The sequence below is a fragment of the Schistocerca nitens genome, chromosome 9 (genome assembly GCF_023898315.1).
Source record: "Schistocerca nitens isolate TAMUIC-IGC-003100 chromosome 9, iqSchNite1.1, whole genome shotgun sequence".
Lineage (NCBI taxonomy): Eukaryota > Metazoa > Arthropoda > Insecta > Orthoptera > Acrididae > Schistocerca > Schistocerca nitens.
The window spans coordinates 161,939,970-161,954,325 of NC_064622.1; the positions used below are offsets into that span (position 1 = coordinate 161,939,970).

At 41.8% G+C, this 14,356-nt stretch overlaps 1 protein-coding gene across 1 annotated transcript in view; it reads right to left on the bottom strand.

The window, feature by feature from the left end:
• Window positions 1–14,356, bottom strand: part of LOC126204080 (probable tubulin polyglutamylase TTLL2) — a 376,176-nt gene that overhangs the window by 157,422 nt on the left and 204,398 nt on the right. Inside the window, exon 3 of the mRNA XM_049938500.1 lies at window positions 9,779–9,882. Within this exon, the coding sequence (XP_049794457.1) occupies window positions 9,779–9,882 (104 nt within the window). The remainder of the gene's footprint in view (window positions 1–9,778; window positions 9,883–14,356) is intronic.

The following is a 14,356-nucleotide window of genomic DNA, read 5'->3' on the forward strand; positions in this document are numbered from 1 at the left end:
GTGCTTGGCAAACTACCTGATTGCTGGACTTCTTACTTCTGAACTGGCTGAAAATCGAAGACTTCAAGGCGTCAGTTTGACTACTGCCACTGCCACTATAATAATAATAGTAATAATAATAAGGGGCGTTTAATAAATAATGCACCACATTTCTTTCCTCGGCTAATTTAGGGTGAAAAAATGCGGAGTTTATTATGGGGTATCATGGAATATTCACCTTCAGCCCCTGTAATTTCATGAAGTTCCGACAGGTCGTGGCGCAATTCATAGCCATCAAAATAGCATCTGTAATGGAGGTGCGTTCCAAGCAGAGAGCTGTTACTGAGTTTCTTTTGGCGGAAAACCAGAGCATCGCAGATATTCACATGTAAAATGTCTGCAGAGACATGGCAGTGAACAAAAGCACGGTGAGTCGTTGGGCGATGCGACTGTCATCATGGCAACAATGTCGCGCAAACCAGTCCGATCTCCGACATGTTGGCCGGCCGCACACAGCCTCAGAAATTAAAGAAACGACTTCAGCGTGTTCGTCACCAAAAACTGCAAACGAACTTCTCCAAGTCAACGCAAGGCCTCGTACAAGTCCGTGCATCCGAGAGGAGCTTACAAAACTTCACTGGACTGTTCTTCCTCATCCACCCTATAGCCCGGATGGCGCACTTTCCAAATTCCATCTGTTTGGTCCAATGAAGGATGCACTCTGAGGAAAGCAGAACGTGGATGATGGGGAGATTATTGATGCAGCAACACGTTGGTTCCGACGTCAACTAATTGAGTGGCACCTCCTCCCCCAAGTAAGGTGGCATAAGGCCGTCGTATTGAATATAGATTATGTTGAAATATCGGGTTTTGTAGCAAAAAGAGTAGGGAATAATGTGGTGTACTGGAATCCTGAATAACATCAATCTGGTTTCAAAAAATAAATGTTGCACCATTTACTGAACGCCCCTCATGGTTCGTTTATTTGTTGAAAATTGAGAAATGCAGCAATTTCTAGCCCTTCATGGGAACTACCTATAATTCAGACAAGTCATTTTCGTGAGGCATTTAAGCATGTGTGATGCGTACGTCTCAATTTTACTGTTGTAGATGCGTGGTATAAAATACAAATCATGGGCTATGTGAGGAAGAAGATATTCATACATTTGTTTCACCAAATGTTAGCCATACCACAGTGCGTCAAACGTTAATGATGCCATTCAAAACACTGCAATTATTGGTGACTTATTACCAGTATTAAAGTCTTATGAAATAGTGATAATAATAACAATATTTTCAAAATAATTTAGCTTTGTGCCTGTAATGCGATCGAAACATTTTGTTTTTATCCCCCCAAAAAAATTCATTTTGCTCTCAGACGGTACTTACTACCTGGATGGGAACCGTCTACCTAGACTGAGTAACCATGAATGAAAGTCAGTGAGCCAGGAAGCTGTAAACGAGGCAGGAAGCTGTAAGCCTTTGTGACACAGTACTTGCCACCCTAAGTGGGAAATCACACCTGTGACGATATGAGCGGCAAGTTAGGCACAAGTTTTCACAAAAACAGAAGTATTTCGAGTCACATGTGCCATAGATCGCGTCCGGGCCATCGGTACCGACCGACCGCCGTGTTATCCACCACTAATGGCGTCATCTGTGGGGACTCTGAATTTCCAGGCACAGAGCCGAAATTAAACACTTTAACAGCATTGTGAGACTTAGAACACACCGCTGTCCATTATAATTCCAATGCCTTGAAGGTGAAACGCAACAAATGCCAAATTGCCTTAAAATGTAGCACATGCTAGCATATGCAAATTATTAGCACGTCAGCACAACCACTCATAGTATGTAACAGTGACGTCATCTACTTTCTTTTGGTTTGTTGGTTGACTGATTTGGAGGAGGGGACCAAACAGCGAGGCCGTCCTTGCCATGGCGTTAGGGATGGATGGGGAATGAAGTCGGCCGTTCCCTTGCACAGGAAAGATCCCGGAATTTGCCTGAAGCGATTGAGAAAAATCAGGGAAAACCTGAATCAGGATGGCCGGACGCGGGTTTTAAACGTCGTCCTTCCGAATGCGAGACCAGTGTGCTAACCACTGCGCCACCTCGCTCGGTGTTTATAAAGAAAGATTACGCAGCAGATATGTCATATAGAAATCATATTGGAGTGTTATTTGTTTGTGAGAAGACAGTGACATGATTCGAGCAAGAAGGAGAGACGACTACCAGCGCGTGTCGAAATTTTACAATAGCAGGAACGTGACGTGACCAGACTGCAGTTAATTGTTCCGTTATATGGCTGCTCACGTTGGTCGGGACATCATGCCTCTCATATGACTACTGTGTCGATGGGTTCAGTAAGGCCATACTTAAAACTATGCAGGAACACAATGGCGTCCGAGAGGACAGACATGTTATTAGCTTGGCCGTGCAGGATCGCATAAAATCGTCAATCGTCATATAGCTTGAGTCATGGGAAGACCTGTTTGCGGCAAGACAGGTACCCATACAGCCAGCACGACGGCGCTGGTACACTGCGGGCTGTCAGCATGACGACCAATGTTGCGTCTTCACTTGACGCGGCAGCTGAAAGGGAGAACCGTAGTGGTGCGCTCATGAACAAAGGAGTGGCAACATGTAGTCTTTTTAGACAAGTTCAGCTCTCCGTACAGCATCACGATTAACCTATCTGTGTGTAGAGACTGCAAGTAGAAAGAGCACTGCCATGTTGCATTCGTGGTGGTCATACAGGCCCAGTACATCGCAAGACGGTATGGGCTACCATTGCATACACGACAAGATCACCTCTAGCTCACAGAGCCGATTATCTGAACAGCAGCAATACGTTTCTGATGTGTTAAGGCCGGTAGCTGTCCCCTATTCGCAAGGTCACGCTGGCGTTATCTTTCAAAAAGATAGCCCGAGGCCGCATTTTGTCTGCATTGTGTTGAGCTACCTGGGTAGAGAGATGTACGAAAATTGTGTAGTTCAAAGTAGTGTATGTCCTGATAGGCTGGTGACCGTTCTTAATGCCATGTAATTCAAGATCATAGAGAGTAAGGGGTTTACCATTCTCCTTATTTATGTGGCATCAGTGAAAGAGCCTTCATTTCACTAGGCAAAGTGCAGTCACTGTTCTTTCCAACGAAAACTGAAACGTTTGACAATGCGTAGGCAGATGAGTTGTTGCATGTAAAATATAGGTGGGATGATACGATCATATATATATATATATATATATATATATATATATATATATATATATATATATATTGGCCACGACATCTTGGTAGATGATTGTTGCAGTGTCTGTGTGTTTATGGTTTGCATTTTTTCATATGACTTGTCAAGCCAATGGCAGCACGGCATCTCTTGCCGCAATTGTCACAAGTGTATCTGGCTGTTGAGGCAGGAGCAGTGGTAGCATTGCGAAGCTTCTTCTTCCTCAATCTGTCTAACAAGCCTTCATCATGCTTCGACATTCCAGATGATATATCATCACGCCACTCTGGTCTTACGCTAGCCCGTGCCTCCCATCTGTTTGTGTCGATTCTAAAGCTCTCCATATCTCGTTTACAGGAGTCCTTGAACCTCAATACAGGACGTCCTACAGGTCTTTTGGCTATAGAGATCTTTCCAAGCATCACCTAACGTGGTAATCTGTCAGGATCCATACGGTGGGCGTGTCCCAGCCAGCGGAGTCGTCTCTCCTTCAAGATAGCTGAAATACTATTGTAGTTAGTTTTAGATAGCACTGCTTCGTTGGTCATTCGGTCCTTCCACGTTACTCCGAGGATGGATCTCAGGCACCGCACGTGGAAAGCATTAAGGCGACTTTCTTGTTTGGCATAGTTAGTCCATGTTTCCGATGCATACAAAAGGATGCTGAGGACGCAAGTTTGATATACAAGAATTTTGGCGGTCAAAGAGAGTTTGTTGTTTTTCAAAACACGTGTAGATATTTTGCCAAAAGTTGTCGCAGCTCTTCCAATGCGAGCATCGATTTCCTTGTCAACAGACATGTTTGATTCTATAGTAGATCCAAGATAGTAGAAGTTATCTACGACTTGCAGAGTAGTGCCATGTAGTGTGATATTCGGCTTTGTGTTAGCACCCTGAACCATAATTACTGTCTTACTGCTGTTTACACTCATCGAGAATAGGTGGCATGCGTGACTAAATCTTGATACTAGCTCTTGCAGAGCAGCAGTAAGACTAAATAAAATTAATATGGCTACAGATGAAGAAATAAGAATAACGAGCTAACTGCAGAAAGCGATAATTCGTAATAAATGTTAAGTGAGTACGTCAACCTAGTTCTTCAAATAATTAGTGCAAGCACGTTTAATTTGTGGGGACATTTGAGTTAAAGTACTTTAAACAAAGACTGGAGCTGTTACGGCAGCTTGTTATTTGGATCTCTCGCAATATGTTAAGGGAAGGCACTGAGCAAGACCCTTGCATGTAGTGGCCACATACTCTCAGTTCGACGATGTTACTAGGTTCCATAAAATAGCCTAGGTCTCTTTACGTTCCAAAAATTCAGCGAAGGAGAAGAAGCCTCTCCCAATGGATGCAGCTTTGTAGTTTCGTTGAATAACGCGAGTGTAAAGCACGGGGTTTGCTGTCTATGGCTTCAGTCACGGACGGGCAGCGGAGGACGCCGCTGGTCGTTTTGCAAGCGACCGGCAGAAATGAGCTGTCGTCAGACGGTTAGCTATGCAAATTGGGAACACCTGTGGCTCCAACATCATACTGAAGTCCCATTCGCGAAAGATAAATGACGCCAAAGCGTGACGTTCTCTCTACTCACTGCATGCTGTGCCGTCCGCGCTTTCGGCCGATATTCAGGTGGTAACAACTTGAGATCCGCCTCTCTTTTAATATTTATTGTCTAAATCGAGTACCCTGTCGGTACGCATGTCACAGCATGCGCTACCTAACATGTTCCAAAGCGCCACGCATAAAAACCGGGTTCTTCCGGGACTCAGAGCTCGGGTTCTGCTGGCGATAGACAAGTAGGGTCAAGTGTTTAAAATAGCCCTTCGGCTAGGGACCATTTTTTCTCATCAGAAGGATCCTCTTAGTGTCACTTCCTACAGTACAAGGTCAAAGTATGAATATTACACAGTTCCTCCTACTTAGCCAAATGGAACAAATCGGTTGGCTCTTTTTCCATGTGATGTGGCCTACGGTCGGCATAGTGAGCTAACAAAGAAACCATTACTTCACTTAGAAAATCCCCAAAACTTTTCTGACATCTTTTCGTATCAAAACAGGGCCGCGGGTTCCAGGACTGCTATGTACGACAAATGGCTGAAATTTGTACAATATATTCCTAATATGTCGAACAACCTTGACATTATTTTATATTCTTTAGTGGTTCCGAGATAGAGATGTTAATAGTTAGCCTACTTCTACACGTAAAATACACACCGGTATGAGGCGAAATATAAATAATCGTAGCAATTTTCTCAAATTTTTACGGTATATACTTTTGGCAGAAAGGTGGAAGGAGTATATAGAGGGTCTATACAAGGGCGATGTACTTGAGGAAAGTATTATGGAAATGGAAGAGGATGTAGATGAAGATGAAATGGGAGATACGATACAGCGTGAAGAGTTTGATAGAGCACTGAAAGAAGGCCCCGGGAGTAGACAACATTCCATTAGAACTACTGACAGCCTTGGGAGAGCCATTCCTGACAAAACACCAACACCTGGTGAGCAAGATGTATGAGACAGGCGAAATACCCTCAGACTTCAAGAAGAATATAATAATTCCAATCCCAAAGAAAGCAGGTGTTGACAGATGTGAAAATTACCGAACTATTAGTTTAATAAGTCACGGACGCGAAATACTAACACGAATTCTTTACAGACGAATGGAAAAACTGGTAGAAGCCGACCTCGGGGAAGATCAGTTTGGATTCCGTAGAAATATTTGAACACTTGAGGCAATACTGACCCTACGACTTATCTTAGAAGCTAGATTAAGGAAAGGCAAATTTACGTTTCTAGCATTTGTAGACTTAGAGAAAGCTTTTGACAATGTTGACTGGAATACTCTCTTTCAAATTCTGAAGGTGGCAGGGGTAAAATACGAGGATCGAAAGGCTATTTTCAATTTGTACAGAAAGCAGATGGCAGTTATAAGAGTCGAGAGACATGAACGAGAAGCAGTGGTTTGGAAGGGAGTGAAACAGGGTTGTAGCCTCTCCCCGATGTTATTCAATCTCTATATTGAGCAAGCAGTGAAGAAAACAAAAGAAAGATTCGGAGCAGGTTTTAAAATCCATGGAGAAGAAATAAAAAATTTGAGGTTCGCCGATGACATTGTAATTCTGTCAGAGACAGCTAAGGACTTGGAAGAGCAATTGAACGGAATGGACAGTGTCTTGAAAGGAGGGTATAAGATGAACATCAACAAAAGCAAAACGAGGATAATGGAATGTAGTCGAAATAAGTCGGATAATGCTGAGGGAATTAGAATAGGAAATGAGTCACTTAAATTAGTAAAGGAGTTTTGGTATTTGGGGAGCAAAATAACTGATGATGGTCGATTAGAGAGGATATAAAATGTAGACTGGCAATGGCAAGGAGAGCGTTTCTCAAGAAGAAGAGAAAATTGTTAACATCGAGGATAGATTTAACTGTCAGGAAGCCGTTTCTGAAAGTATTTGTATGGAGTGTACCCATGTATGGAAGTGAAACATGGATGATAACTAGTTTGGACAAAAAGAGAATAGAAGCTTTCGAAATGTGGTGCTACAGAAGAATGCTGAAGATTAGATGGGTAGATCATATAACTAATGAGGAGGTATTGAATAGGATTGGGGAGAAGAGATGTTTGTGGCACATCTTGACAAGGAGAAGGGATCGGTTGGTAGAACATGTTCTGAGGCATCAAGGGATCACCAATTTAGTACTGGAGGGCAGCGTGGAGGGTAAAAATCGTAGAGGGAGTCCAAGAGATGAATACACTAAACAGATACAAAAGGATGTAGGTTGCAGTAGGTACTGGGAGATGAAGAAGCTTGCACAGGATAGAGTAGCATGGAGAGCTGCATCAAACCAGTCTCAGGACTGAAGACCACAACAACAACAACATACTTTAGGCATATATCTAAAAGTGACACCTTCCCGTTTTCAAAAATCTTGTTTTAATTCTTGGGCGATTCCTTAGAGAAACCCAAAAAAGGGCTTATAACCATTTTTTCGTATCAAAACCGAGTCGCGGATTCCAACACAGCTACGCAACGCAAAAGATTGAAAATTTTACTATATATTCCTAGCATCTCAATCTTGAACAGTCTAGAAATTTTTTTGAAAGCTTTATCCGTTTCCGAGACTCAGAGGTTCAAAATTTTTAGCTCATGAGCGGATCCTTAGAGAAACCTAATAAAGCGTTTTTTACTATTTTTGTGCGCTAAAACTGAGTAAAAAAAGATGTCGATCTCGACGAACAACCTTGAAAATTTTCTTGATATCTTTCTCCGTTTCCGAAGTACAAAGGTCGAAGGTTACCCTACTTGTGCACGTAAAATACACAAGCAAATTTCGGTGTGAGGTGAAAACGTAGTTAACAACGTGACGAGGACGGGAAAATACGTTGTATAGTGTATCCGTTATCATCAGTACGGTTCTGGGAATCCTATGCTGCAATACGGAAGCACTTACTAAATTGCCGAGCATGTAAAATCCGGTCTGAAATGTAACATTGGTTTTGAGCTACTTCAGTTTCGCAGAAAGAAGCTATCATAATTTCACTTGCCCTAAATTTCTTTTCATATGAGTGACATGCCTTGCTGTGGCAGGAAAAAGAAGAGAATCAATGCTAAAATGCTACAATCAGTACACAAAAAGGCAAACATGGTCCTATTTAAAGGAGTCTGACTGAAAAATGGAGTACCAGCTGCCTCATTCTACCTTCACCAGCACCTTTAAAAACTTTCTCAAAAAGTTTGGCTTGCAAAAATATTCACGATTCTTTATGTTGAGGCATAAGGAGAGAGAGGTAGTGGAAAGAGATGGAAAATAATGGAAGATAGGGAAGATGTCAGACAGAGGTTAGGGTAGAGAAAGAACGAAGGGGAAAATGGCAGTAAGAGAAAAAGAGAGAGAAACAGCGGCAGTGGTACATAGTTGATAGTGACAGAACAGTGTTAGGAAAACAGTGAAGGAGAGAGTACCTGTGGGAGAAGAAAAAAAAAAGGAGAAAGTAGAAGTGGGTGAGATCCAGCGATAATGAGAGAAACTATGACACTAGCAACGAGAGAGAGAGAGAGAGAGAGAGAGAGAGAGAGAGAGAGAGAGTGACAGTGAGAAGAGACAGCAGAGGTGGGAAGGAAGGAATGAGATATGTGCAGTAAGAGAGAGCAAGAGGGAGACAATGGCAGTGACAGGAGACTGAAGAAGTAGGATAGAACGAAGGGGTTGTGGCTGTGAGACAGAAGATAGGGAGAGACACAAAGAGATGACAATGGGTTGGGATGGATGAGTGAGTGAGGAAATGGCAAGTGGGTATGAGCGACTTATAGCGGTGGACTAGTGGGTGTAAGTGAGTTAGTTAGCGGAGCTTGTGGGAGAGAAAGATGAGCTGCATGTTTAAAACAGTGTGAATGTTTGGGAAAGATTTTAAAGGTACTGAAGAAGAAAGAATGAGACAGCTGATAACCCCATTTTTCAGATAGTCTTTTTAAACAGTAGAATATTCGCCTTTTTTGTGCTCCGATAGGAGCATTTTTCCGCTTGTTCAGTAATCTTCCATTACCACAATTCCCGTGGATGTACGTATCTGTGGTCCTCCATTTGTTCAGGCTTGGATGTCCACGGCGTCATCTGACGTTTGAGGTGATATTGAGAGTTACCTGTTATCTTTCTGCCTTGCTTCCAAACCGGCCTGCAACGATTGTACACGTTATGCGTTATGTGTGTCTCTTGATTATCCAGCCACGGCACATGTAATTGAATTTTGTCAAGACGAAAGCTCCATGGCGTCGCCAGGTTAGCTGCTCATAATTATGTTAAATTTAATTGTTTGGGTTATTTGGAAAGGATAATATGATTTGTACTATCGACAATATGATTACTCTCGTCTGCATGCACATACATTTTGGGTTAAATTTGTACTAATACGATTGTGAGAGTTATGTGTTTACTTCGTAACTCAAATTTGGTATCCTCGGCACACTCTTGACACTGAATGGCGGAAACTGAATTCCCTAACGATTCGCGAAATGGAATGTCCCATGCGTCTAGCTGCAACTACCAATCCACGTTAAAAATCTGTTAATTCCTGTCGTGCGGCGATAAAAACGTCTGACAGCTTTCCACATCAATCACATGAGTACAAATGACAGCTTCGCCAATGCACTCCCTATTTATACCTTGTGTACGCGAGACTACCGCCATCTGTATATGTGCATATTCCTAACGCATGACTTTAAGTGTTCAGCAAAAACATTTTTGTGTGCCTCTGAAAAAAAAAAAATTCTTGATAACTACCATGAAGTCGAAAGAGTGTCAGCGCGTCTTAGCAACTGAAACAAATGAGAAATTAATAGAAAGACAGAGAAGGTGCTGTAAGCTTGATGACGGAAAGAAGACTTTAGTCGATATTATATTGAGGGGTTGCGATCCTCCGAGGGGCTGCTATATTGTTTAATAGAAGCAGTGTCGTGTCCCACCCTACTCTCCGGTTGTTCCGGGAGGAAGGAACGAATAGCAGCTGACAGGCAATGTGGTGCTAGTGCAAGCTCGGACACTAGGTGCAGCGCTGTGTACTCACCTGAAATCGTAGATGGGGCCGTAAACCTTCCTCATGCAGCGCAGGTACCGAGCCAGGTTGTCCTTCCGGCAAATCATGGAGCCCTTCGGTATGTGGTTGGTGAACTGCAACATACAAACGACTGTATCATGTCAAGCGCCCAGCATTTTACAGTAGCGAAGGCAGTGGAAATACTTAAGAGGGGGTTTTTTACATCTGAGTTTCTCTTTCGCATGATGCGCAATAAATTGCAAAAAGGATTGACCCAAATACTAGATATTTATTTTGATGGACCTTAATTTTGGTAAGCTATTATAAAGAACAGGAAAGAATACTGATGATCTGTTAGATGTCAATCAGCTAGGCTGTAGGAAATGTAAAGGCACCACAGTAGCAGTTCTGACGTTGCATACTGGAAGCAAGACTCAAGAACAATAAAGACATGTTCATAGCGTTTGTTGACCTGAAAAATCATTCGTCAATGAAAAATAGTGCAAGATGTTCGAAATTCTCAGGAAAACAGATATTAGGCGTGTGGAAAGACGGGTAATATACACTGCGTCCAGAAACTTAGTATCGATTTTGTAGAAAACGGTGGTGTAGGGGTAAAATGCATCACAGGAGCATTGTAGATGTAAAAGTTGTAGCTGTTGCTGTAAACGATGGATTGGCTTTAAGGCACAGTTAAACGTGTGTCCTGCTGTTAAAGTACCAGAAAAGGCGTGATATTAACTGTGCAGGAGACAACCATTGTGACATGGGGATTGCGGAGGCGGTCGTATGGCGAAATTCGCACGAGATTTGATCGCCGACTCCATAAACCTGGACCTACTGATAAAGCAATTCAACAGTTACTAAACCAGTTTCAACGCAGTGGACAAGGTCGTTCATCAGCTTCTGTTGACCAAACTGAAGACACTAGAACATCCATTCAATAAAGTCGAAAATAGATGCCTGGGCTTCGCTGACTCGAAGGCACACAAAGTGTTGCTGACACTCGCTGGAAAAAAAAAGAAAGAAAACGCTGTCCAATCTGCAGGTTCTCCAACAATAACACGACGAGGATTTGACAGAAAGTATGCACATGAGCCAGGACTTCCTTAAAGAGGATGCAAATCGTTACATCCTCAACCAGATCCTATTCAGCGACAAGATAACCTTCCAAACTTGTGAACGGTTAACCGTCATAACTGCATCGTTGGGCTGACTCCGCACCAGTGGAGTACTTGGAATTCCAGAGAGACTCCCCCAAAGTTAATGTGTGGATGGCAATATCCACTGACAAAATGTCCCGTTCTTCTTCGCCGAAAATTCCATCAATGGGGCAATGCACCTGGATATGCTGCAATAGTTTCTTTCACCACAGCCTGTTGTAAATGGTCCGCCTGATCGTTGATATCGCTAGTTGCTGTAAACGCACTATTTCACTCCAATTTACGGAGCTTGTTAGCACTTGATGTTAGGTTGGCGCCATTACAATGTATTGTATTGTAGTAATCGCTGCTGCTTGCTGGATCGCTGCTGTGTCTCGTTGCTGATGCTGGCTCTAAATCTGGTTGTCTAGGGTAAAAACATGAGGTCCCGTGTTTTTCATGTGCTTTTGATGATAAAGAACGAGCGAAACCAACACATATGTAAACATCAAACATTTATTACTTTGCTGGCCATATTAATTCCACTGTCCACCAAAGACCATAACACAACACAAAGTAGTACTTCCTTTACATGTTCTTTGCATTGTTTTTCCATCCCAAACAATAACACAGAAACACACTTCACCAAAGTGACATTCCGACTGCCCCACTGCCTCCGACTGCCTGTATTTATAACATTGTCAAAGAACTACTAAAAAGAGATATAGTTTATAAGTCACATGTACATCTGTTATCATAATTTGTGCAGAAAAGTTATTAATTTGCATCGAGTGACATAATTTAACATGTTATTAAAATGACAGACAGATTTGTTGACTTGACAGAATAATTCTTTGTTACAAAAAGGTCGTTTTTTAGAAGTTTGTCAATTGACTTCTCTAATTTGCATAAATAAGTAAGTAACATGAATTATTAAGAATTACATTGGTTTTCGTCTAAAATAGGATTGATTACGTGAATACTGAGTGAAAACGCTCCCAGTGAACAAATAGGTTTCACTGGGTGATTTTTATTTAAGGAGATCCAAAATACCTAAGTTGGCCACTATTTTTCGTACTTCATATTAATTATTTAAGATAAACTTAGTGTTTTTCATGATGACATGTGCTGTATCAGTGATTAAGTGATATAAACTTTTGTGTGGGTCAGTTATTCAGTATAATTTAATGGGTTGACTGTTTATGGAGACATGTTGTGCAATCATTGTTAACATACACAATAACTTTTCTATAATCATAAATACTCATTAAACTGGTTGAATTTGGAGGGTATCGCATACTTCGGGAAAGTAAAGCCTTTAATATGTTCCGTTACACTGTGCAGGATGAATGTGTGCGTAATGCCGTAGATTAGCATACTTTTTTGAATGTTGTGTTTCCTGGAAAAGGATAGGGCGCGCAGGGTTCATGATCTCTCGGTGTGTTCTCCCGACCTCACACCGATGGATTTCTTCATTTATCAAGAGACGTTGTGTTCCGCCGACACGGTATCAACTCAGTTTTGGAGCCCGGAAACCTAACTAGACAAGCTGCTGTAGCTGTAACACTACAAATGCTCGAGAATGTATTCCATGCCACAGTCGGTAGATGGAAAATTGCTCATATTGAATATAACATGTGATAAACATAACCACTACAATAATAAGAATACAATAATTTTTCCTACAAATTCGATACTTAATTTCTGGGCGCGCTGTATAGTATGTAAAGGAACTAAGAGAGTAAAATAATAATGGCAGACCAAGAACAAAGTACTTCATTTCAAAAAGGTGTATTCGCCCCTAATGTTCAATCTACACACTGAATAAGTGACGGAAATAAAAGAAACGGTCGGGAATAGGATGAAAGTTGTCGGGATATAAATGGTGAGATTTACTGACGACGCTGCAGTCTTCAGTGAGAGTGAGAAAGAATTACGGAACCTGTTGAATGGAACGAACAGTGTAATGAGTACACAATATGAATGGAGGGTAAACTGAAGAAAGACGAAAGAATGAGGAGCAACAAAAGGAGATCAGCGGTAAACATAACATCACCGTTTGTAACCACAGAGTAGATGAAGTAAAGGAATTCAGTTATCTTGAAAGTAAAAAAACACATGACGGTCGAATCAAGGACCATAGAAGCATACAACCACAGGCAAAGAGTAATTTTGTTGCAATACGAAGCCTACTATAGTATTAAACATAGGACGTAACTTTAGGAATGTACGATTGGTGCACGGCATTATATGGAAGCGGATCGTGGATGGTGGAACAACCAGAAAAGAAGAGAACTGAAGCGTTAGAGATGTGGTGCTGTGAAATGATGATGACGATTAAGTGGCCTGTAAAGATAATGAGGATGTTCTCCGCTGAATGGACAACGAGCGAAATACGTGGAAAATATTGACAAGAAGGAAGTCCAGTAAGACAGGACATGTGGTAAGACATCAAGGAATAACTTGTGTGGTGCTAGAGGAAGCTGTAGATGAAAAATAAGAAAATAAAAAAAAAGCAACAAGAGAAATTAGTACTCAGGTGCCTCGATATCGCCTTGCACTGTACTGTTGTTTGTGGACTGAGCAGGGTATCTTGGTGTCTACGTTTCAAGCTATTCGAAGCGCAACTAACGGCGCCAGATTTACGTTCCCCGTGGTTTATGTAAATATGTTGCACAAAATGACAGGGTGGGTCCTTAGGAAAAGAAACATCCAAATTACTTTCCAATCCTTTCGCTGTCCGAACTTGTGCTCTGTCTCTAATGCCCTCGACGACGACGGGAAGTTTTCCATCGTTACGTTGTGTAGAACACTGAGGCAAATCATTTTACAAAGTGTAGTAGCTCACAGCGGAAAGGGACATGAAATATACATTGGAGAAATAGGTTTTATTATGTAATGTGAGGAAAAGTCGGATGAAATATTTGTCACAGTCATCTTAAGCTGATTAGACAAAAAGTTAGTCATCTCTAGAGAACTCAATACAAGCATCATTTAATACCACGTAACTCCGCCCGTGGACTTTCTTAAGAAGTATGTCCACAAGGTTGTTCAAGTACGTCGCATCCATGTTAAACCATTCGCCGGGGATTTGATCGAGCAATTTCACCAAATTGCGGGGATGCCGATGTTAGCGTTTTACGCTCTGTTCGAACATCACCTAAAGATTTTCTGTGGATTCAAGTAAGTTGAATTTCCAGGCCAATCGAGGTGTAATAGAGTTATAGAGCGTTCAGAAAACTAGCTACATATTCTTCCAACGTAATGAACTTGCTTTTGTCGTATTTATGTGGTTGTGTGAGCAATTATCTCATTAGAGGCGACCGTCTCCAAATGTTCATTGCGTGCAGTTTCTGTCTCAATGTTCTCTCACTAACATGTTGCGTGGGACCTTCATTCACTGCCTGTAGCAATTCCCCTCGGGTTTGGAAGCGATTTTGATTTTGAGCCAGGATCTTTTTCGAAC